Source organism: Fusarium keratoplasticum, chromosome 3, assembly GCF_025433545.1.
Source record: "Fusarium keratoplasticum isolate Fu6.1 chromosome 3, whole genome shotgun sequence".
Classification (NCBI taxonomy): domain Eukaryota; kingdom Fungi; phylum Ascomycota; class Sordariomycetes; order Hypocreales; family Nectriaceae; genus Fusarium; species Fusarium keratoplasticum.
The window spans coordinates 4,465,581-4,486,850 of NC_070531.1; the positions used below are offsets into that span (position 1 = coordinate 4,465,581).

General features: G+C 52.3%; 9 protein-coding genes across 9 annotated transcripts; 6 read left to right on the forward strand and 3 right to left on the reverse strand.

Moving 5' to 3' along the window:
* Positions 1–2,076: 2,076 nt before the first annotated feature.
* Positions 2,077–3,448, reverse strand: NCS57_00469000 (uncharacterized protein; the record flags this gene model as incomplete). The annotated part of the gene is made up of 3 exons (XM_053054644.1): positions 2,077–2,117; positions 2,497–2,639; positions 2,700–3,448. 3 exons carry the CDS (start codon positions 3,446–3,448, stop codon positions 2,077–2,079), a joined length of 933 nt encoding a protein of 310 aa, XP_052916804.1.
* Positions 3,449–3,862: 414 nt separating this feature from the next.
* On the forward strand, positions 3,863–6,044 carry NCS57_00469100 (HET domain-containing protein; the record flags this gene model as incomplete). Its single annotated transcript, XM_053054645.1, has 2 exons — positions 3,863–4,328; positions 4,387–6,044. 2 exons carry the CDS (start codon positions 3,863–3,865, stop codon positions 6,042–6,044), a joined length of 2,124 nt encoding a protein of 707 aa, XP_052916805.1.
* Positions 6,045–7,034: 990 nt separating this feature from the next.
* On the forward strand, positions 7,035–9,485 carry NCS57_00469200 (uncharacterized protein; the record flags this gene model as incomplete). Its single annotated transcript, XM_053054646.1, has 2 exons — positions 7,035–8,267; positions 8,319–9,485. 2 exons carry the CDS (start codon positions 7,035–7,037, stop codon positions 9,483–9,485), a joined length of 2,400 nt encoding a protein of 799 aa, XP_052916806.1.
* Positions 9,486–10,126: 641 nt separating this feature from the next.
* On the forward strand, positions 10,127–11,160 carry NCS57_00469300 (Aldo-ket-red domain-containing protein; the record flags this gene model as incomplete). Its single annotated transcript, XM_053054647.1, has 2 exons — positions 10,127–10,645; positions 10,699–11,160. The coding sequence occupies 2 exons, from the start codon at positions 10,127–10,129 to the stop codon at positions 11,158–11,160; spliced, it is 981 nt and encodes a 326-aa protein (XP_052916807.1).
* Positions 11,161–11,933: 773 nt separating this feature from the next.
* On the reverse strand, positions 11,934–13,814 carry NCS57_00469400 (MFS domain-containing protein; the record flags this gene model as incomplete). Its single annotated transcript, XM_053054648.1, has 5 exons — positions 11,934–12,124; positions 12,177–12,271; positions 12,335–12,728; positions 12,791–13,627; positions 13,700–13,814. 5 exons carry the CDS (start codon positions 13,812–13,814, stop codon positions 11,934–11,936), a joined length of 1,632 nt encoding a protein of 543 aa, XP_052916808.1.
* Positions 13,815–14,536: 722 nt separating this feature from the next.
* On the forward strand, positions 14,537–15,460 carry NCS57_00469500 (uncharacterized protein; the record flags this gene model as incomplete). The annotated part of the gene is made up of 3 exons (XM_053054649.1): positions 14,537–15,167; positions 15,232–15,320; positions 15,377–15,460. 3 exons carry the CDS (start codon positions 14,537–14,539, stop codon positions 15,458–15,460), a joined length of 804 nt encoding a protein of 267 aa, XP_052916809.1.
* Positions 15,461–16,105: 645 nt separating this feature from the next.
* On the reverse strand, positions 16,106–17,151 carry NCS57_00469600 (uncharacterized protein; the record flags this gene model as incomplete). Its single annotated transcript, XM_053054650.1, has 5 exons — positions 16,106–16,113; positions 16,182–16,482; positions 16,547–16,657; positions 16,713–17,023; positions 17,082–17,151. The coding sequence occupies 5 exons, from the start codon at positions 17,149–17,151 to the stop codon at positions 16,106–16,108; spliced, it is 801 nt and encodes a 266-aa protein (XP_052916810.1).
* Positions 17,152–17,687: 536 nt separating this feature from the next.
* Positions 17,688–18,569, forward strand: NCS57_00469700 (uncharacterized protein; the record flags this gene model as incomplete). The annotated part of the gene is made up of 2 exons (XM_053054651.1): positions 17,688–18,040; positions 18,107–18,569. The coding sequence occupies 2 exons, from the start codon at positions 17,688–17,690 to the stop codon at positions 18,567–18,569; spliced, it is 816 nt and encodes a 271-aa protein (XP_052916811.1).
* A 1,313-nt stretch (positions 18,570–19,882) lies between these two features.
* Positions 19,883–21,255, forward strand: NCS57_00469800 (uncharacterized protein; the record flags this gene model as incomplete). The annotated part of the gene is made up of 3 exons (XM_053054652.1): positions 19,883–20,290; positions 20,384–20,437; positions 20,488–21,255. The coding sequence occupies 3 exons, from the start codon at positions 19,883–19,885 to the stop codon at positions 21,253–21,255; spliced, it is 1,230 nt and encodes a 409-aa protein (XP_052916812.1).
* Positions 21,256–21,270: the final 15 nt, after the last annotated feature.

A 21,270-nucleotide genomic window follows, 5' to 3' on the forward strand; every position in this document is an offset into this window, starting at 1 on the left:
CGAGAAGACTGAGATTCCATACAAGGACCAAGGCTATTTGGAGGCGCAGGAGTCAATTCAGAACCCGAAGTTCCCAAGGGCACCTCCTCAGACAAGGGAATGCCCGAGGAGATTGGGGGACTGAGTCTTGATATCCACTCCAGATCGTCTTCGTTCCAAAAGCGAATTTCAGCGCAGCGAATGTCGGAACTTGATGGCCATGTCAGAGAGTCAAGTGCGCTGATGTGCGAAGACTGATTTATTCGATGTCCATCGTCTTGTCCAGAGATGGCGAGAGCGCGGAAGCCTGTTCCGCACTGCTCGACAAGCTACTGGACTTTCAATAATGGGCGGTAGCCCTCCGAGTAGTTACGAGGGAAGACCTAACAACAGGGGATAATTAGGGATAATCGTCAAGAGAAAAGATAAAGCAGCACTTACTATTCTTCGATATTTCGCTGGAGCGACTCCAGCATGAGAGATCCGTGGAATCGGGACAGTGTCGTACAGGGGGTTAAAGCTACCTAGCCTTGGGGCATGAAAACGGTACTTGAAAGGGCCTTGTTCTTGTGAAATGAGCCCCCCTAAAGCGGGGTCGCTCTAAGCAACACATAGGTAGAGGAAAGGCCGAAAGGGAGAGAGCGAAAGACTGAGGGGTATTTATGATCGTTCAGGCTTCGGGGACAATTACAACTCCCGACTAAGCGGGGCCAATTTCTGAGACCTATAACTGTGAATCAGGCTGTAAGCTACAGACTTGATTTTCCAGCCAGGCTCTGAACGAAGGGGCAAATTTCTTGCGCCACGTCATAAAGGCGATGTTAAACTTCGCTCAAAATCTTTCAGCTGGCTAATGAAAACAACTCTGCACCACAGTAGGAGACTTGGCTGGATAATCCAGACACGTTTCAACCCAGTTTTTGTGCCTGTGGCCTACTGGCAACTAAAGCACGCACGGGGCCAATTTTGAGATCCAGGCGATTCGGGTCAACGGGGCAAATTTCTAAGGCCAATCAATGAGCACTGTCAGCCTTAGGCATTCACTTTTGGCCAAATCAGGCTCTGGCTGGGCGAGGGGGCCAATTTTGTGCTATGCTGATGTCTCAGGATGCACGTCTGGGCTGACCACCTGACTTAAGCGATGCCATATCGCACGAAACTTTGAGACCTATCGAAAATTAGACAATTTTAGCAGCTAAATGACGATCTGGGCTTCGCTTCTGTTCTTGGCGGCCCGCGATCGCTGCGTCAGGCTCCGATCTCAATGTCAACCTCGTCCGCCTTCTTCAAAATGCCCATAACGCGCCTGCTATCTATACCTCTACATAACGTATTCTACGTAGGCAAGTTAGTCGCGAGACTATTACAGGAATGGGTTATGGTCGAGAACATGCCAACCTCTGGGCAGAGCCTCATCCCAAGACAAGGCAGCGGGCGAACCCTAGACCGCACGGGTTGGTGGGGCGGGGTTGGATCACTTCGAGAAGGGCTTCTAGGGATGGTAATAATACGTTAAACTTTTCAAGTTCACTCGCCTTTGATACCTATACCGTATCCTTTTAACAAATTGAGACAGGGATAAGACATAGTTTGCCCCTGCTCCTCATTCCCCCCAATTACCCGTCATAATAATATCTCTAGTCAAAAGGACTGGCGTATAACTATTGCATTGGGTTTGTGTAAGCTCTGTCTGGCTTAGTTGAGTGCCTATGGCATTCCATTTGGCTATTTTCCACGCTACCCATCGACCAGGTCTCGTCCGATATAGCTGATTCCTCATCTTCTGTGGAACACAAAAAAACTACCATGCCAATAGGAAAAGTGCATAATACCTGTGATAATGTACCGAGACAGTTTGGGCCACATACGCTGCGACGCATTTTCCCTCAGCAAGGCAGGGGATGAGGAGTTTGCCTATGTTAGTGGTTTTTTTTTCTTTGCATTTTTTATCATTACTTGTTCAAAAGAATACACAACGGCATTGTAGCCCCAAACCGTCAAGCACTGTAACCTACAAATCAGTATCTGTTGGGGATGCCCCTTGCCGTCCCCTTCCATAATATCGCTCTTCGGACATCGGCCCAGAACGCCTGAATCTTAGAGCACGATAGCTTGGGCGTGATTGTTGAAGAAGATCACTGAGCCATGGCCAAAAGACATCCTCTGCCCACTCTCTCAGAAGATGCAGGCAGGCAATTATTTGGTAAACCCCCTGCATGCTTGACGTGGATCCCATCTTGATCTGGTGCCAGATAGTCGTATTTTTCCTCTCGTGCGTGGTCACCACAAGGTTCCAGTCGTCGTCTTCAACAAGGATTGCCGGGAGAAATTCAGGCAGGCAGGGCTTTGGTTCTCCTTCCCAAGCATCGACGGTGCAATCCTTGATCAACTTTCGTAAGCACGCCCACCGTGCAGACTCCCACGCCCCGAGGTTCAATATATCACCCCCAGTGTTAATGCTTAGAGCTATTGGGAAATGTGTAAGGGGTTCAAAATTCGTGTGGTTAATTCTGGTACCCCCAGGGCTTTCATAAAGCCGATCAATCTCATTCCTTTCCTTCGCGTAGAGTTTGCTGTCGAGGTGTAGGTAGATGCAGAAGTCGGCCATTCCTTTGTCGCCAAAACCTGCATTGAACTTGTCAGAAATAGATGCCATGGAACTATACAACATAGGACAGTTAGATGTGTGACAAGGTCATTGAGGCATGGGAGGTTCTCACATCTGAAGAGAATTCGACATGGTGAGGTAGCCATCCGGTCGCTCAAAGGCTAAGGCAAGGACTCGGCTGTTGACTCCCATGTCCATGTTGGCCCTCCAGCCATCAGAATCCTCGATGTGGGTATATTGGATATTTTTGGAAACGATCTTCCGGACTTCTTCTGGGGCGACAATCTCTCCAAGAGCCTGTCGTTCTTTAGAGTAGTATTTGTTACTCTTGGACCCTTGTCTGGCCCACTCCATCCCTTCGTCTTTGAGCTTGTTGAAGCGGCGTCGAGCCGAAGTCGGTAAAATGCCTACCCCGTTGCTGAATTGTCGGATTTGCTTGAGCAGGCTTTTTAGGGATGGTGGTATTGGATCGAGCTTGTCGAATTCGCGCTTCTTTACCCTAAACAACTGATCATCCGCGCTACCTATCCAGGAGTCGTCCGATAAGTCCGATTCGTCATCCTCTCTCGGCAGGGCAGGGGAAGGAGAGCTTGACTCTATTGGTGCTGTCTGCTCGCGGTCGTTGCTGTGAGATCCAGTCTGGGGCTCTTCATGAGTGTCGGGTAGGTGGTGAGTGGGTCTTTCTATTCCGGACGCAACGGGAGTGCCATCATCAGTCCTCGCGGTGGGTGATTCGGGTGTCGATGGCTGAAGTCGACGCCGCTTAGGAGGTGGGCTAGAATCTGCCACCACAGGGTCCGGGTGGTTGTCACGATCTGATAGCACCGTGTCGAGCCAGCTAGTAGCTAGATGGCCTGACATTGGGATAGTAGCATCCGGGCTTGAACTGATTCATGGAGCCCCTGATGCTAGACTGGCGCTTGGGGAAGAGTAGATTGTTCTCCACAAAGCGGGGTGGAATCAAATCTCGCTTAAGGCACCGGCTCACGTGATTGACGTTCACGTTTACGGGAGTCGGGATGAATACATACCGAGTCCAGGGAGCCTATTAAAGGTATCTTTTGCTTTCGTTATCTAGATTCTATTTATTAAAATCTTTAATATTGTAACTAATGCCTCCCTGCTAGGTCTACATAGTAATAAAAAATAGGTACCCTCTGACATAAAAATACAAATGGAATGACAAAGACAGAATTTATATGCATGCCACTCCATTAGGCATAATGCATGGCTGACAAGGCGGATTTAGTCCCAACCCAACCAACGATAAAAGCCATGCAGATCCCAACTGCGGTTTGGATTTACACTTGCCTCCCTCTACAGCCTATTGAGTTTACAATGGCAATTTGCACCATCTGCAGCAACGTGGTCGTGGCGTTATATCCCAAACCTGACGGACTAGAGCCCCAGCAGAGCACTAAGGCGACTTATCCATCGTACGATGCAGCTGCAGTACAGAGTTGCTGGATCTGCTCCAAGTTCGCCGACTGGCTGAAGGATGACGATGACGAAGCTTGGCAAGCGTGGTTTCAAGGCCCTCTGACGAATGTATTCCAGGTCGAAACAGGCGCTTTGATTGGAGATGGATCCTCTGATCCTAGTTCTGTTGACATGGAAGAGGATCTCCCCGCTGACAGTATCGGCCGGCGCAAACTTCGCATCAGTAGCATGTTCCTATGGCGCTGCCTTGATGACGAAGAAGTTGGATGTGAAATCCAGCTAAACTTCCTCAGAGATACAGGTAAAACTCCTGGCGTAATAGACGTCGATAATGAGAACGATAGCTAAGCAATGCGCAGATTTTCAGGGCCCGGATATGTATGTCAACCAGAGGAGCACACCCGGCGTGGATATCGGAAGGGTCCGTGAATGGATCAAGGGATGCGAGAAAGACCATAAAAATTGCGTCTTATCCCATCAAATCTGGTACCCAACCAGACTGTTGGATTTGGGGAAGCCAGGAGCCACCATGAGACTCATCATCGCCAAAGAGACCTCACCTACCGGACCGTACATGACACTGAGTCACAGATGGGGGAAACATGTCTATGAGCAGCTCACTTCTCAGTCGGAAGGCCGCTTTAAGGCGTCTATCGACATTTCGACACTGCCACGAGTTTTCCAAGATGCAATCGACATGACCCGCAAACTCAATGTTCGATACTTGTGGATCGATTCGCTGTGCATCAAGCAAGATAAAGAGTGTGGAGACTGGAAGGTTGAGGCCTTGCAGATGGGCAATGTGTATGCTCACTCATACCTAAACTTGTCAGCGTCATATGCAACCGAAGGCAATGACCCCCCGCTCTTCGCCCCCGGGCCGTTGGACAACACTTATCCATGCCAGCTGGCAGTGGAATGTGATGGGCCGTTGAAGAAGGACTATGTGCTAGACGGAGACCTCTGGGCGGATGAGGCTCTTGAGGCGCCATTGATGGGCAGAGGCTGGGTCTTCCAAGAACGGTTTCTTGCCCCGAGAGTTTTACACTTTGGTAAACGGCAGCTGGCCTGGGAGTGCAATGGACTGGACGCGCTGGAGATGTTTCCTCACGGCTTGCCCAAGGGCTTGGGAACGTTTTCGAAGCAGCAAGTGCACCTAGCCGTAACTCTCCCAAAGGAAAGTACTAGACAGGCTGATTTCTGTCGAGTTTGGCACGACCTGGTCTCAAAGTACTCGGCTTGTTCTCTCACCTTCCCATCGGACAAGTTGGTGGCTTTTGCAGGCGTCGCCAAGATGATAGAAGCCAACCGGAGAGACGAGTACATTGCTGGTGCATGGCAGAGCACCTTCTTGGTCGACTTGGCTTGGTTTCTTACCGAGTATAGAGAAGGTTTGACTCCAGTCAGTGAGACAGCAAGCCGCGCCCCCAGCTGGTCATGGCTCTCCCTGGATGGGGAGATATGCTTCTATCCCAAGATTCCTGGGGCTGACAAACTTACTACATTTGCCAGCGTTCTGGACACACCAGCTTCCGATAGCGTGGGAAGCTCGGCGTTGGTTGCCCACGGAGCCATTCGTTTGGAAGGGCTGCTGCTTCAAGTTGAAGACGTAATCTATGGGGAGTCGGAAAATGTGGTCAGGAAGTTCACTGTGTGCGGGCACGAGTTTGAACAAGGACCTAGCCCAGAATCTACGCGCCTGGACCCGGACGGACCCAAGTCTGACATTGAACGCCTTATCGGGAATGAGAATTTGTGGTTTGTTCCCTTGTACGCGAGCCAAGTCGCCATAGTCGCCATCCTGGTTTCTGCAGTTGGTACAGCGGGCGATTATCGTCGTGTCAGTGCAGCTCAGATCCAGTGCCTCAAGATCCCGCACAAGAGTGAAGGACCCCATTTGGATGGTTGGACGCCACTTAGTGGGAGCTCTGCTGTTGTTCATAAGGTTGCTGCGACACTGTATCATGGCATAGAGAAGGAATTGGAAGACGACGAAGATGTATTTGATCTGATCTGAATACCACAGTTTGGCGCGCGGTTTTTCTTTATTTTTTAGTTGATGCTTATTCCATTTAACGAGCTGTCGATAAAAGACCCAATTCACCTGATCGATGACTCGGGTGCAGAATGCGATCACATTGTCGAAATGAAGGGTTTTCTGGTTCAAATGCACGCAAGCCTAGGGTTTAAGACTACAGACGTCGAGATATCTGCCTTGCAAAATTTATCAACCCTTTCCAGGTTCAGGCACACACTTGACTGCTGGACGACGCGTATGTAGCATCCCTGAAACGTGATAAATTAACCTAGGGTCAGCCATGTAAACGGCCCTTTATGCTACGCGACTCCAAACATAGAACCCTGATTGCTGGAAATACCGTGCACGAGCCCAGGGAAAAGTTTTATCCTCTCCACTCTGTAGATGCACAGATAAACTGGTTTCAGATATACAATTCCTCCATCGTGCCATGAGGCCCAAGCTGGTTTGGCCTTGTGCCTGTAACGAGGTCCACCAACCTCGGCACCAATAATGGCTCCGCGATAAAGGCTTACGCCCATTCCTCCTTGTCGCGAGGATATTACCATGGGGCATTGGGCACGGAGAATATCGTGCTAAGTTTCTCCGGAGAGTTTGTGGATATAATGTTCCACCGTCGCTGAAACAAGGAGTCGGGATATGGTCGATTTCGAGTCAACGCCATTGGGTCCTTGTTTCGTGTTCAGGATGAGGTCCCGAAGATTCGGGATTGAAGTGCCGTTGGCCAAGAATAGGGAATTGCTTCTAGAATTTATATAACACGGGGCATGCTGCTCTTCCGTTGCATTAGGTAGTTTGCTTGCTCACTTCATTCTGGCCTGGCTTGCCCTTCATTCTTTTTTAGCACTGGTTGCTTGTATTCCACGTTCTTTTCTCGCTGGTAGAGATTCATTCACCAGCACTTACGTTCCTTATTGGTCACTCTTTTTTCTTCAAGCTTACCCAGACACTCTCTCGCCGTCCGACACGATGCAGTTCAAGTCTCTCCTTTCATCAGCGGCTCTGCTGCTTGCTGGATTCGCCCAGGCCCAGTCAACCGCCTACACCGACGCCAACTCTGGCATCACGTTCCAGTCATGGACCGACCCTAAGAGCAACGCCACCTTTGGTATTGCCCTCCCTGAGAACCCCACCACCGACTTCATCGGCATGTTCTCTGCCCCCATCACCAAAGGCTATGCTTCCATGTCTCTGGGTTCGTCCATGGCCAAGAAGATCCTCATCGTAGCTTGGCCCAACGGTGACGCCGTTGTCTCGTCGCTGCGAAAGGCATCTGGATACTCCAACCCCGACGTCCTTGACGATAGCTCTGTTGTCCTCTCGCCCATCGAGAAGGGAACCACTGTGGGCGCATCTTCCTTCACCTTCACCTTTTTGTGCAAGGGCTGCATCAAGGACGACGGATCTTCTTTCAAGGCAAGCGATTCCCCTGGTATTTTGGGATTTGCTGTGAGCGACACTGCCCTCTCCAGCCCCGAGTCCGCCGACGGTGCGCTCAACTATCACGGCGCCGGCTTTGGTGGTTTCTCTCTGGACCTCGCCGCTGCCAAGTCATCAAAGTTCAGCTCCTGGGCCGAACTTGCTTCTGATGGCACATCCAACACCGGCCCCAGCACCGGTGGTGGCTCCGCTGGCAACGTCACCACCATCGTCTCCAACGCAACCTACGACTACATCGTGGCAGGTGCCGGTGCTGCCGGCTTGATCGTTGCCGAGCGATTGGCAGAGAGCAAGAAGTCCGTCCTTCTCCTCGAGCGTGGCAAGGCCTCTTTCTACTCTTCCGGTGGCCGCGCCGTCATGGACTGGAATGACACCGTGACCCAGTACGATGTTCCTGGAATGGGTTACTACCTCACCACTGCCGCTGATACCAGCGCCTACTGCACAGACACTGCAAGCATGGCTGGCTGCATCCTTGGAGGCTCGACTTCTATCAACGCCATGATGTTTGTTAGGCCCCAGCCCGTCGACTTCGATGACAAGTGGCCCACAGGCTGGAAGTGGGAAGATGTCCAGGCTTCAGCTGAGAAGCTGTACGAGCGCACACCCGGTACTACATCCCCAACCAAGGACGGCAAGTTGGTGGACCAAGGAACTTGGAATGTGCTGAGCAAGTGGCTCTCTGGGAACAACTTTGTTGAGGTCGACGGCATCGAGCAGTCGGACAAGAAGCGGTCCGTCTTTACTCACCCGCCTATCATGGTAAGTAACCAATGACCCTGTATGCGCAAGAGCAAACACTAACATAACTAGGTCAATAATGGTCTGCGTGCTGGCCCTGTTCGCGACTACCTTCCCCTCGCTCAGGCTCTTCCCAACTTCAAGCTTCAGCTCAACACCAAGGTTCTCCGCGTTATCCGAGAGGGAAGCACCGTCACCGGTGTCGAAGTCGAGACTGGGCCTACCACCCGCCAGATCATCAACCTCAAGGCCAACGGTGCCGTGATCCTCGCCTCCGGTGCCCTTTCTACGCCTCGAGTCCTCATCAACAGTGGAATCGGCCCCTCGGATCAGATCGCGACCGTCTCCAACGGCACCACCCGCATCACCCTGCCCGCCAAGAATGACTGGATCAACCTCCCCGTTGGAAAGCACCTCATGGACCACCCTATCTTCACCGCCACGTTCAAGACCAAGCAGTCCCTCGCGGCTCTGCCCAGCACTGAGTTCACCGACCCTAGCCAGACCAACATTGACCTCTACGCTCAGGGATCCGGTCTGATGGCACAATCTGGTCAGCGCCTCATCTTCTGGTCCTCCGTCAAGAGCGAGGCTGACGGAATCGAGCGATATGTTCAGGGAACTTGCAACTCTCCTTCCAACGACACTATCAAGATGAAGATTTACCTTACTCACGGTGCCACTTCGACTGGATCCTTGGGTATGACCAGTGCCGGAGCTACCAAGCTAATCTCTGAGCCGTATCTGAAGACCGAGGGTGACAAGGAAGCCATCATCACCTTCCTCAACCAGCTCATCTCTTACGCCCAGAAGCCCAACAGCACCCTGACCATCGCCTCAAACACGACTGCCGAGTCCATCATCTCCGACTACACCACTGGCTCCCACTTTGTAGGAACCGCTAAGATGGGCACCGAGAACGACGGCTCCAGTGTTGTGGATGTCGACACCAAGGTTTGGGGCACCGACAACCTCTTTGTTGTCGACGCCAGTATTCACCCTGATCTGCCGACGGGTAACACCCAGGCCATGGTCATGGTGGTCGCTGAACACGCTGCGGACAAGATCATCAACCGAGGCGGAACAGTCGTCACACCTACCGTTCCCACAAACGGCACTGGTTCATCTGGCACCGTTGGCGGAACTGCTTCGTCTGTCACAACTCCTTCCGCTGCGACCAAGACGTCTGGCTGCGGAGGTCGTAGACGTCGACGATCACTCCGACACCGTCACTGGTAGGAAAAGGGCATGGTTAGTCAGTCAGGCTGAAGGTCCTCTACCGGCGACATGAATTTCGTGAAGTAAATATTAGAATTCACTGTATCAATGGACCCGAGACCAGTTGGTTGAATAGGGATTGTAAATATGTGTTAAATTTAAGTCAATAAATAACAGCATTGAGAACCAATGACTTCACGCACAGTAAGCCATACCACTGATATACGTGAACCAGAGTCAAAGTCCTCTGCATCAAGTTACCCCAACCCAGGCGCCAAGACCTTACCCACTAAACACAACTTATCCCTCGTCACGAGGGACACAGGCCAATCCTCGATCTCAACTCGACACAGCGAGCTAGTCTACCCCACAGACAGTCTGTTCGCGTGATCGTGTCGAGGGAGTATGAGCTTGCCAGGTCAGTCGGCCACTAGCATATCTCCCCCCGCGGTATGAGTTGAGCCCATAAGAGACTCCCTCTTGCTAGGTTGGAAATCAGGAGACGACGCATCTATTGCGACACCACTGGCACCGGGAATAATCAGCTAGGTACCACCATGCATTCTACCACGTCTCTGCTACGGCGCTTCACGGCTGCCCCCCTGCGACAGGCGACCTGGACTGGCCTTGCTTGCCCACACCATCAGCAAACGAGAAGTATCATGACTCAACAGACACGATTCAAGCTCAACACAGGCGCCTCAATTCCCGCTATTGGCTTCGGAACGTTTCAGGACCCAGATGCTCAAGAGGACGCCGTGTCGCGAGCTCTCGAGGCGGGCCTGCGCCTCATCGACACTGCACGCGTGTACGATGTGGAAAAGCAGGTTGGAAGAGGCATCAAGAAGAGCGGGGTTTCGCGAGAGGACATCTTCCTTGGTACCAAGCTGTGGTGCAACGACTTCCACCCGGATGATGTCGAAAGGGCTCTGGATGCGTCACTGGCGGATCTCGACACTCCATATGTGGACCTGCTCATGATGCACTACCCCTGTACTTTTGCTAGGGGCGAGGAGCGGTTCCCAAGAGACGGCAATGGTAAAATGATCCACGGCGAAACCACGTTTGTGGACACTTGGAAGGCTATGGAGAAGCTTGTCAAGACAGGCAAGACGAGGGCCATCGGCGTCTCCAACTTCAGCAAAGCAGAGCTCGAGACACTCATCGGAGAGTGCTCAGTGGTATGTTCTGCAGTGACCTAATGGATAGACCCTTGGCTAACATGGATGCGCAGGTCCCGGCCGTTCACCAAATGGAGGTTCATCCCTACCTGCAACAGAAGAGTTTCAACCAGTGGCTTCGCTCGCAGGGTATTCATGTCGTGCAGTTCAGCCCTCTGGGGAACATGAATGGCTTTTATCGTGCGACAGGCTGGAGCAAGGAAGTCTCTCACATGAAAAGGGTCATCGACCAGCCTCTTCTCCAAGACCTTGGGCGCAAGTACGGCAAGAGCGCGGTCCAAATCGTGTTGGCGTGGGGTGTTAACAATGGCCGTTCCGTCATTCCGAAGAGCACCATCGACTGGCAGATCAAGGAAAATGTCGAGGCCGACTTCAAGCTCGACGCCGAGGATATCAAGGCGATTGAGGAGTTGGATATCAAGGCGCGGTTCAACGATCCTAGTCTCGACTACCAGTGGAGACTGTACGCCGACCTCGAGGGTATTGAGGGGACAAAGGACGGGCGAACTCATTGATTTGGTAATGGAAGCGGTGAAGGCCAAGTATGACGGGACACTCGATCAATAGCAAGGGCCTGCTGGGGGAACTTGAGCAGCCCTGAAGTGTTGCTAGCTAAATACATTTCCCGTCAAGTACTACCTGCGTATTGGAGAGTGACCTTGTCTTGAAGTCAAGTCGTGGCAGTGCTCTAAGAGAACGGATGAAAGCAACCTGTCATGCAGCATAAAAGGTTTTATTGCATCGGTGCCTGTTAGAATGTATCTTCTGCCTTTGCCGATGGCATGGTGGTTTATTGTGTTCCTCACAACTCAAGAGTGGGAAGTCAGTCATCTTAGCCATCAATACTTGCTAAGTTCTATTGTCTGGTAGGAAAGCTAAGAACGACTAGGCAGGTAGCTTCCGATATATTGCAGAGTAAACCGGAATTGAAAAGCGTCAAGACAACTGCGTTAACATATGATGACAAGAGCTTGCATGGTAAACATTTTTCCCCGACATCAAGAGCGGAACCATCAAGGCGCGCATTTTTAACTAGGGCTGAGGAAACCGACCTTTAGATGCTGAGAGTTATTACAGCTAATAGATCTACTCTAACACTTGGGCAGTAGTAACACAGAATACCGAACATCGATTCATAAGAGAGATGGAGAAAAGATTCAGTCATATTTACCAACGAAAAAGCGTACTACTGAAAGTAAGCATCAAGTCACTCCGTCTCGTCCTTCTCCCTTGACATCAGTTGGCCATTCCTAGCTGCATGTCCGACCTGGCCACTCTCATGAATCCCTCACACACTCTCCACAAACTCGGCAGGGGTTTCGCTGTTCTTGTCTTTGACCCCTTCACCAGCTGCATCTCTTTCCTCCTTGAGCCTCGCAAAGATCTTCTCGGCGTCCCATGCCCAAGGAGTTGGAGCTGCAAACAGGAGATCCATCTCTTCCAGTGTGCGCTGGTTGGACTCGGGATAAAGGGCATAGACTATTGTTCATTAGCATATGGAAGCCCCTGCGTTTCAATGATTGGTACATACCGATGGGGATACTGAGGACATTGACAACAGCAAAGATGTACATCATCTTTTCGTTGATGGCGCTCACAATGTACGGGAGCAAGAGAGTAAGCGTCCTGAGGAGTTGTGAGCCACAGAGCACAGATACGAGGTAAGCAAACGCATGCTGAAGTACTCACCCGTTTCCAATACTCCATCCAACAACACCCCACGAGTTCCCCTTTGCTCTGATATGGATAGGGAAGATCTCGGCTGGGTAGAGCCAAGGAACCGTAAGCCAGGTAGCGCCAAAGATGAAGGTATACAGATAGACCATGGACGCAGCGGCAGCGCCCCATTGGTTCGCAGTGTCGATATTGCCGTCTGCCCTCGCGTTGAGGCCGCCACGGGATAGCCCACCGACGAGGAACATGGCGATTCCTTGTCCAACTGAGCCCCAGTAGAGAGTCCATCGGCGCCCGATGCGATCAATGGTGTACACGCAGATCAAGGTGGCGAACATGTAGAAGATGTTATTGAGGCCTGCAACCCACTGCGTCTTGCTGGGGCCAAAGCCAGCAATGTGGAAAATCGCTAAGGAGGCAATGTCAGCATCCAGAACGGTTAGGCAAGCAGGGTGTTCGTCAACAACTTACTAGGTCCGTACATGGTTACACCGGCAATACCAGTCCAGCACTGTATGATTTGGAGCCAAATGACCAGCTGCACCCGGCGACCAGTATGAAGTTTTCCAGACTTCCAACCGAAGAGCATATGGATATAGGAAGTGGATTCGGAGCTCCTCTCAAGCTCAATAGCTCTCCGAATATCGTTACATTCGGTCTCGGCAAGGCCGGCATCTTCACCCTCCGTGCCCCGAAGGCGTCCTAGGATATACAGTGCCTCCTCGTTGCGGCCGGCTTTAACTAGCCATCGAGGGGACTCGGGGAAGGCCCAGCATCCTGCAAGGAGGCATAGCAGTGGGAGGATCTGGAATGCGATTGGGAAGCGCCAACGGATCTCAGATTCGCCATTGTCGATGAAGCTCACACCGTAGGCAAGCCAATAAGCCACGACGACACCAAAGATGTTGAGTGTGAACTCCATAGCGATAAAGGTTCCTCTGCTAGTGTAGTCGGAGAGTTCCGAGGCCCAGGCTGGGACGATGCCGTTCAAGATACCAGTCCCGATGCCATTGACAAACCGAGAACCGAGCATCCATGATGGGTTCATGGCGGACGATTGAAGAGCAGCGCCGAAGATGGCCCAAGCTGCACCAAGGCCGATGGTTCCGATTCGGCCGTACCGGTCACCAAAGGAACCACCAGCGAGACAACCGACGAGTGTTCCAAGATAGAATATCGCCATGATGCCTCCCTGAAGGAGAGTTTTGGTTATGACAGGGCTCCCATCTTCAGCGAGATGACCTAGGCCCATGCGACGGATATAGTCGGTGCTCTGGTTCACACCTCCCATGAGTCCCTGATCATAGCCTGTGCGATTCAAGCGTGGTTACTAAATGTTGCTGTGCATCTGGCAGATATAGATGGACGTTCTGAACATACCGAAGAAGAAGATGGACATGCCAGCCAGGGCGTTGACAGCCACCAGAAGCGATCGCTTCTGCAAGTGGGCTGCAACCATCCACGACCGAGTCTGGTCGACTGTGAGGAATGCCATTGGGGTGTATCTTTGCAAGAATTGCGATGGTTTGAAGCATTGATGTTGGCGAATATGAATGAACTTTGAGGGAGAGGAAGTTGGATCGCAGACATATATAGGGCTCGTGAGACCATGAACGACACCCCATGCCACTCCTCGAGGCTAGGATTCTGAGGATACGGGGGAATTGACGCGATGTTTCCTGTGATCCGGGGTCCCCGGATTGATGTCACGCTATAGGTATCCAAAGCTGGGGTCTGGGACTTGGATTCGGAGGGCATTTCCGAGTGACCACCTAGTGTCTCCAGACACAAGAGCACGGTTCATGCCGGCTCACCATCAGATCTCTGGTCTTGTCCGTGCATTGGGCAGTCATTCCCTCGAGACGAGCAGCATGAACTAATCGAGGAGAGCCAAGGCTAGCTTACAACAGAATGTGGAGAGGCTAGCGTTACTCGCCAAGACCATTCCCTCTTGCCGACGCCGACGGACAAGGACCACCACATGATGTTGAATTCACTCTACAGTGCAGGCTCAGGTGGCATGAGATGGAAAGTCTCAACAGCCTCAGGCAGGCTTGTTGCGATGGAACATTGTCGACTGCCCATGCTTTATCAAGAGCTCGGCATAAATAAATCCAAGGGGCATTGGTTTGGAGGGCGTCGATAGTTGAGCCACTACCATCTTAACCATTATACAACCCTGACGAGGCATCGAAATCTTTCCCAACAATCATCACCATGCCTCTCAATCTACCGGAGAACCTGGACGCCCCAGTCCTCTCCCAGTTCTCCCTGGCCGGTAAGATCGCCATCGTCACAGGTGGCTCCCGGGGTATCGGTCTTCAGGTCGTCACCGCGCTCGCCGAAGCTGGGGCAGATGTTGCCTTCATCTACCACAGCAGCACGAATGCCCATGAAGTGGCTTCCGAGATTAGCGCAAAGACTGGCCAGAGGGTCCAAGCCTACCAGTCTGACGTGACAGACCGAGCAAGGATAGCAGACACGATCCAGGAGATTGCCAGCTCTTTTGGAGGAGGCAGGCTTGACATCATGGTCGCCAACGCAGGTGTCTGCCAGAACGTCAAGTCACTCGAGTACACGGAGGAAACCTGGGACTACATTAACAAGGTCAACTACGACGGTGTCATGTGGACGGCCATCCCGGCGGGCAAGATCTTCAAGCAGCAGGGCAAAGGCAACCTCATCATCACGGTGTCTGTGAGCGCAGGCCTGGTCAATGTCCCCCAGACCCAGGCCGCCTACAATGCATCCAAGGCAGGGGCTTTGCTGCTCGCCAAGTCGCTAGCTGTCGAGTGGGCTGACTTTGCCCGGGTTAACTGTGTCTCGCCAGGATACGTGCACACGGAGAGTAAGGAGCCGAACTTTATGGAACCTAGTTAAAGTCTTTAGTTAATGTTGCTGACATCGGCCAGTGATTACGACCCAGCCAGAGGAGTTGATGGAGAAATGGCTAAGCATGATTCCAGGCGGCCGCACTTGTCTGCCCCAGGAGCTGAAAGGCGTAAGATTACTCTCCTAACCTCCAATTTTGGTGATGCTAACATGGAGGCGATGTAGCTGTACACGTTCTTGGCCAGTGATGCTTCGACATACATGACAGGTTCGAATGTGATAATTGACGGAGGCTTTACGTTACCATAGATGATTTTTCCTCGTGGGTGAATAGATAGCCAGCACCTAAGATGAGAAATAGACTGGATACGCATCCATCTGTATCACCATGTTTAACCATGCTTTCCTTGTCCTCGACCATTTCGTGACAAGCCAGTGTGGCTGCTGAATTTTGCGAAGGACACTCCCTCAGTCAACCAAACATAAAACCCACAATGCCAAGAAACAAACGTGTAAAGACTTGACTTCAGTCATGGCGTTCGGTAGTATTGTTCCTGTGGCAGCACGAGAGAGATGACAGTTACAGACAGACAAAGAGTTGTGGTAGATGCCTTTAGTTGCAAGTGGGCAAGTGGGCAGGGAGAAGTTTACGGGCTATTCCCGAGTTATCCCATAGAGGACTAGGCCTCAACTATGGCAAAGAATACGATTGCGGTTTACAGCCATAGCTGATTTTGGACCCCTTTTCGCGGGTTTTATGTGCATGAACGTGTTTTTACCCATTCACGCAAATGGACAGACAACGAAGGAAGTCTACGAGGAGCCAACTTGGTTGATTGAATGATATTGGATTGCACAGCCAAGAGAAGACACATTTTCATTTGCCTAGACATCTATCAAGTTTCTTCCGCTGCGATACCTACCAAATGACACATGTTTTTGGTCATTTCTTGATTAGCAAACTAAGAAATTGTTAGCTGCTGATGGTCAAGTATTCCTGGATTATCTGGTCATTCGACTAGGCACTTACTTCCAATAACACCGTTGACGGGAATGTCAATCGATGTAGTATAGCTCGCGGCATCACTCAGCAGGTACACGTATGCGCCGCCGAGCTCCTGGATCTGTGCCAGCCGCGGCATGCCACCATAGTACTTGAGCTGCTGCTCCCAGTCAGGTTGCTGCGGTACCCAGTAGGTCATGGCCGTTTCAACGAGACCAGGAGACACCGAGTTGACACGGATGCCATATTTAGCCCACTCCATCGCGAGCGTGTGGGTCATGTTTCGAACACCGGCCTTGGTCGCACCGTACGGAGCCGAAGGCACGCGCTGAAGATTAGACCACGGTCAGCAACTGTGCTAGGGCTGTCTGCAAAAAGAGGATGAAGCTGACCTTGTTGGGGCGGTAGGAAGCCATCGAGGCCGTGAAAACAACGGCACCCTTAATACCGAGCTTGATGTAAGCTCGAGCGGCGGCTCGAGCGCAGTAAAAAGCACCAAAGAGCTGATGTCATCAGTGGGCATCACACCTAATGGAGGAAGCGGATTGGTATACGCACGTTGATATTGAAAAGGGCGTGGATTTCCTCCTCGGTGAAATCCAACGCAGCCTTGTGGTTTGTACGACCCGCATTGACAACCATGCCGTGCAAAGCACCGCTTTCTTCAACGATGCGATCAACGGCAGCAGTGACGGTGGACTCCTTTGTGACGTCGGCCTGAATGGCCTTTAGCTTCCCCGGCCATCTCTTTTGGGCGGCCGCAAACTCCTCGCCGGGTTCGGCGTAGTCGATCGAGTAGACGAGAGCGGCGTCGTTGTCAAGACAGGACTCTGCTACGCCGAGGCCGATGCCGCGGTTCGCACCCGTGACTGTGACATGTTTCTGTTAGCGAATGTTGGGGAGGCTGCTTTCGTGAGATAGGCGTACCCGCGATGATCTTGCCGGTCAAGGCGACCTTGGTTTGGTGCTGTTGGGCAGCTGTCGTGGCTGGGGTCATGGTAACTGTTTGCTCGGCCGATGGACTCATTATTGCTGCTGCTGCTATAATATTAGGTAGCTAGGGTGAAATGGAGCAAGGGGATTCACGTTCGGTCGTGTAGATATATATCGACTCTCCATAATTAGGTGCAGGCCAATACATAGGATCGGGAGATGCATTCCGCGGCTCCAGGGTGCAATACTGCGGGCCTCAAGACGACCATGTTGGCCATTCCTGCTTTAGAGGTGTGCTTTGAGCTACTGCGGCTAAGGCATGATCGGCGAAGAAGTTGTCCTGGACTCATGAACGTCGGAGCACTATGGGCTTTGCCCTCGTCTCGAGGGGAGATGCGCCATTATGTCTCCACGCCTCCACGTCCCCACATCTCCACGGGTGAACCATCCTTGTGCTGCCCGCACGATTCATGACTACCAGGTACAAGGCAATACGAAAAGCTTCTTCTAGTCACCAATCGATGGGTGGCATCTATCCTCCCCTCAACCATCTCTTGTCGTCAGGCATCCGTCCTTTGCGCAACACGCTATTTGACAAACATGAGTTCAGTCGTTCGATTACTCACCGGCAAAACGGCTGCAATTACAGGCGGTACTACAGGAATCGGACGAGCCATCACCCTCGAGTACCTCCGCCAAGGCGCAAATGTCGCCGTCAACCATCTAGGTCTCTCCAAGGACGAACCGCTTCGTCGAAGCCTTGTCGACGAGGCCAAGCGTCTGAGCAGAGAGGCACCTGAGGGAGCACCAACTGGAGAGCTGCTGGAGATTGCTGGAGATGTGACAGATCCAGAGACGGGGAAGGCTCTGGTAGCAGAGGCAGTCAAGAAATGGGGAGCTTTGGACGTGTTTGTTGCGAATGCAGGCATTTTCAAGGCCAACGCGTTTCTCGAGTAAGTTCTGCCAATACCTTTGTCAACAGCATAGTCGATGCTCATCATCCGTGTCTCATGTCACAGTATCGAAAAGGAGACGTTTGACAATTCTATGCGAGTCAACGTCAACGGAGCTTTTTACACGTGCCAGGCCGCAGCTCGACAGATGGTCAAGCAGGGTAACGGGGGCTCCATCATTGGCATCTCGTCCATCAGCGCACTGGTCGGCGGCGGGCTCCAAGTGCACTACACACCGACCAAGGCTGCTCTCCTTTCCATGACCCAATCAATGGCGATTGCCCTTGCCAAGGACAAGATCAGAGTCAATGCCCTCCTTCCTGGCACGATCCATACCCAGCTGGCTGATGCCGACATGGCCAACGAAGAGAAGCGCAAGTACTTGGAGCACCGCATTCCGTGGGGCCGGGTCGGGAAGCCTGAGGATCTGGCTGGACCAGCTGTGTTCCTCGCTTGTGAGAAGATGAGTGGTTTTGTTACGGGGGCTCAGTTACTGGTGGATGGTGGAATGTTTGTACATCTTCAATAACGGGAGTGGAACACAGGTGAGACCTACGAGAATGAGGGAGTGTCACGAGGATGGTAATAGACATTGAAGGGACCATAAAGAGGAATCGGCGTCCGATATTCAATTTAATAGCCCCTTGTTAAAAAGTAAATGTTCTTGTCTGAGTTGCTAACAGCTGAAACTGGCCATCTACCTCACCATGTAAGAGGCGTCATAGAGATGCTTATCTTTATTTGAAAAGGACTATCTATACTATTTATCACGTTATACGCGTAATTTATCGTGAAGAACATGATTTACCTTAGGACGCCGTCTAGGATAGTTATGGATCCTGGAGTTATAAGCCTCGTGCTGCAGACAAGGTAGCGTAGGGTAGGTAGCCCGGGGACCATGACTTGAGTGTTTACCTCCGTGGGGAACTACGAACCAAGCGGTGGTCTAGTCCGATTTCGCTCTAGGCAGTTTTGGTACGTGCGGAGAAGCTCCAGTAACTTATTAATAGAACCAGGGCCAATGACTCGGCCCTCAAGGCTCTTCATCGCTTCATCCTCAGACTTCCCCATCGACATTGGCAAACGGCATCCAAGCACAAGCGCAGGCATCAGTAAGGTCATTGGTTCAACTGCGCCTTACCAACTCTCCCTTTATGCATGGAGGACAACCAGGAACCTCGTCGCTTCACCCGGGGCCGGCTGTCACGTGGGAAAGGCTTACGCAGGACTACGGGCTGGTAAGATGAGTCGTCTTCAGGGCCTGACGTACAGGAGCTATCGCTAATAAGGATTTGCAGCTTGACCTGCCGTCGGCGACATATCAAGTGCGACGAGGTCAAGCCGCGTTGTGGGCCATGCGACCGCATCAGTGCCGTCTGTTCCTATTCAGGTCCTAAGAAAGCTGCACGGAGGACTACGAGACACTCCTTGGAGCTTAGCGATCAAGATGAGACTTCAATCTCTCGGCCAGCCCTGGTCGAAGACACTACGCAGACCGAGGGTGGCCAAGCCAATCAAGACAGCCCCAGCGCCACCCAAGCATCGTCTCCCCCCTCTGGTGACAACCAGGAAGGGCTTCAACCTTCCGATGGGGCTCAAGAGGAAGAGCAAGCACCAGAGACTGAGTCAGTACCACGCGAGGCGGCAGAGCATGGACTTGATGACTGCCAGGGCTATTCTGTTCTAGAGGACGTTCTTGAGCTTAGTGCAAGAGACGGCGGACTCTCCACTACTACCCAAGGGGAGGCAACCGGTTGGCAGATGGGGTGCGAAGCCATGGTATCATCCGGAACAAGTCTCGGCACTCAGAATTGTTACACCTTCCCACACGCGCACCCAGAAATGCTGTCGCCAACTCAGGCTGCCTTCCAAACGGCCGCTCTAGCATACCATAGCACCCCAGACTCGGGAGTCAACCCTGGGAATGGATCACTCACGCTTAGATGGCTCGATCTACTCATTGGTGACGCGACTCTCAACTACGGGCCGCTTCCAGAGCTTGAAATTGGTCAAGACGTATTCGGCAACGCTGTCACCCAGACGCCAACCAGCCTCGACGAAGCAGCTACGCCGGCAAACAATGATGGCGGCTCCGGTATTACAACACAGAGTACTTACCTGCAGGAGCGGCTTCCCGACAGAAGGGGTCCCTCTGGGGATAAACAGCTCTGGCAGGCCTCGGAGGCGATAGCCTTGCAGCCGCAGGAGCATATCCTGTTTCGACACTTTACAGAACATATCAGCCGGTGGGTACGTGTCACCTGGCCTGACAGGCCATGCCATTGTTTTGCTTCAAGACGTGAACCTGCGATGCCGTTTTGCTGACTCCTCCCTCTGTTTTAGATGGACCTTTTTGAGCCGCAGAGACCGTTTGGAACTCTGGTCCCTCACCTCGCTGTACGTTTCGCTCCCGATGATTACTCTTTCAAGGCCTAACAAGCACAAAGCTCCACAACATTGGGCTGATGAACGCCGTCTTGGCCTTGTCGGCTCGTCATCTGCGCATCGTCAACAGCGATTCCCCATGCCACGCCGCAGGATACCGGCCAGACCCCAACGACACCATCCGCTACTACTGGAAAACACTCCATTACAGCCAAAAAGCCATGAAGTATGAGACCTACCAGACCAGCCTGGAACTCTTGGCGAGTGCCATCATTATCTCGTCGTACGAGATGCTGGACGGCGCGAGCACGGACTGGGAGAAGCATCTCAAGGGCGTCTTTTGGATTCAGCGCTCGCAGGTCATACACGGTGACTCTGGCGGCTTGCGGCAGGCTGTTTGGTGGGCGTGGTTGTGCCAGGATGTGTGGGCGGCGTTTCGAGAGAAAAGGAAGCCATTCACCTTCTGGCAGCCCACTCGCTCCCTCGCGGAGCTGGATCCGAATCACCTGGCTGCTAGAGCCGTCTACAACTTTGCTCACATTGTCGGCTTCTGTGCTGAAGAGAGTGAACCGGGCAATGCCACTCTCAACACTCAAAAAGCAGCCCTTCTCCTGCAGCGACTGGAGACCTGGAAGTCTTATCTAACCGTAGAGTTCAACCCCCTTCCAGGCCCAGATTCCGAGTATGACAAGGACTTTCCACTTCTTTGGATCCAGCCCGCCGCATTCGGTAAGCACATCATCGCCTTCTGCCAGTCTCGGGGTAGGCAAATCGTCTGGCTGACCAGCACCTGGCAGGGGTTGCCATGCAACTATACTACTGTTCTCTAATACTACTGCACCTGC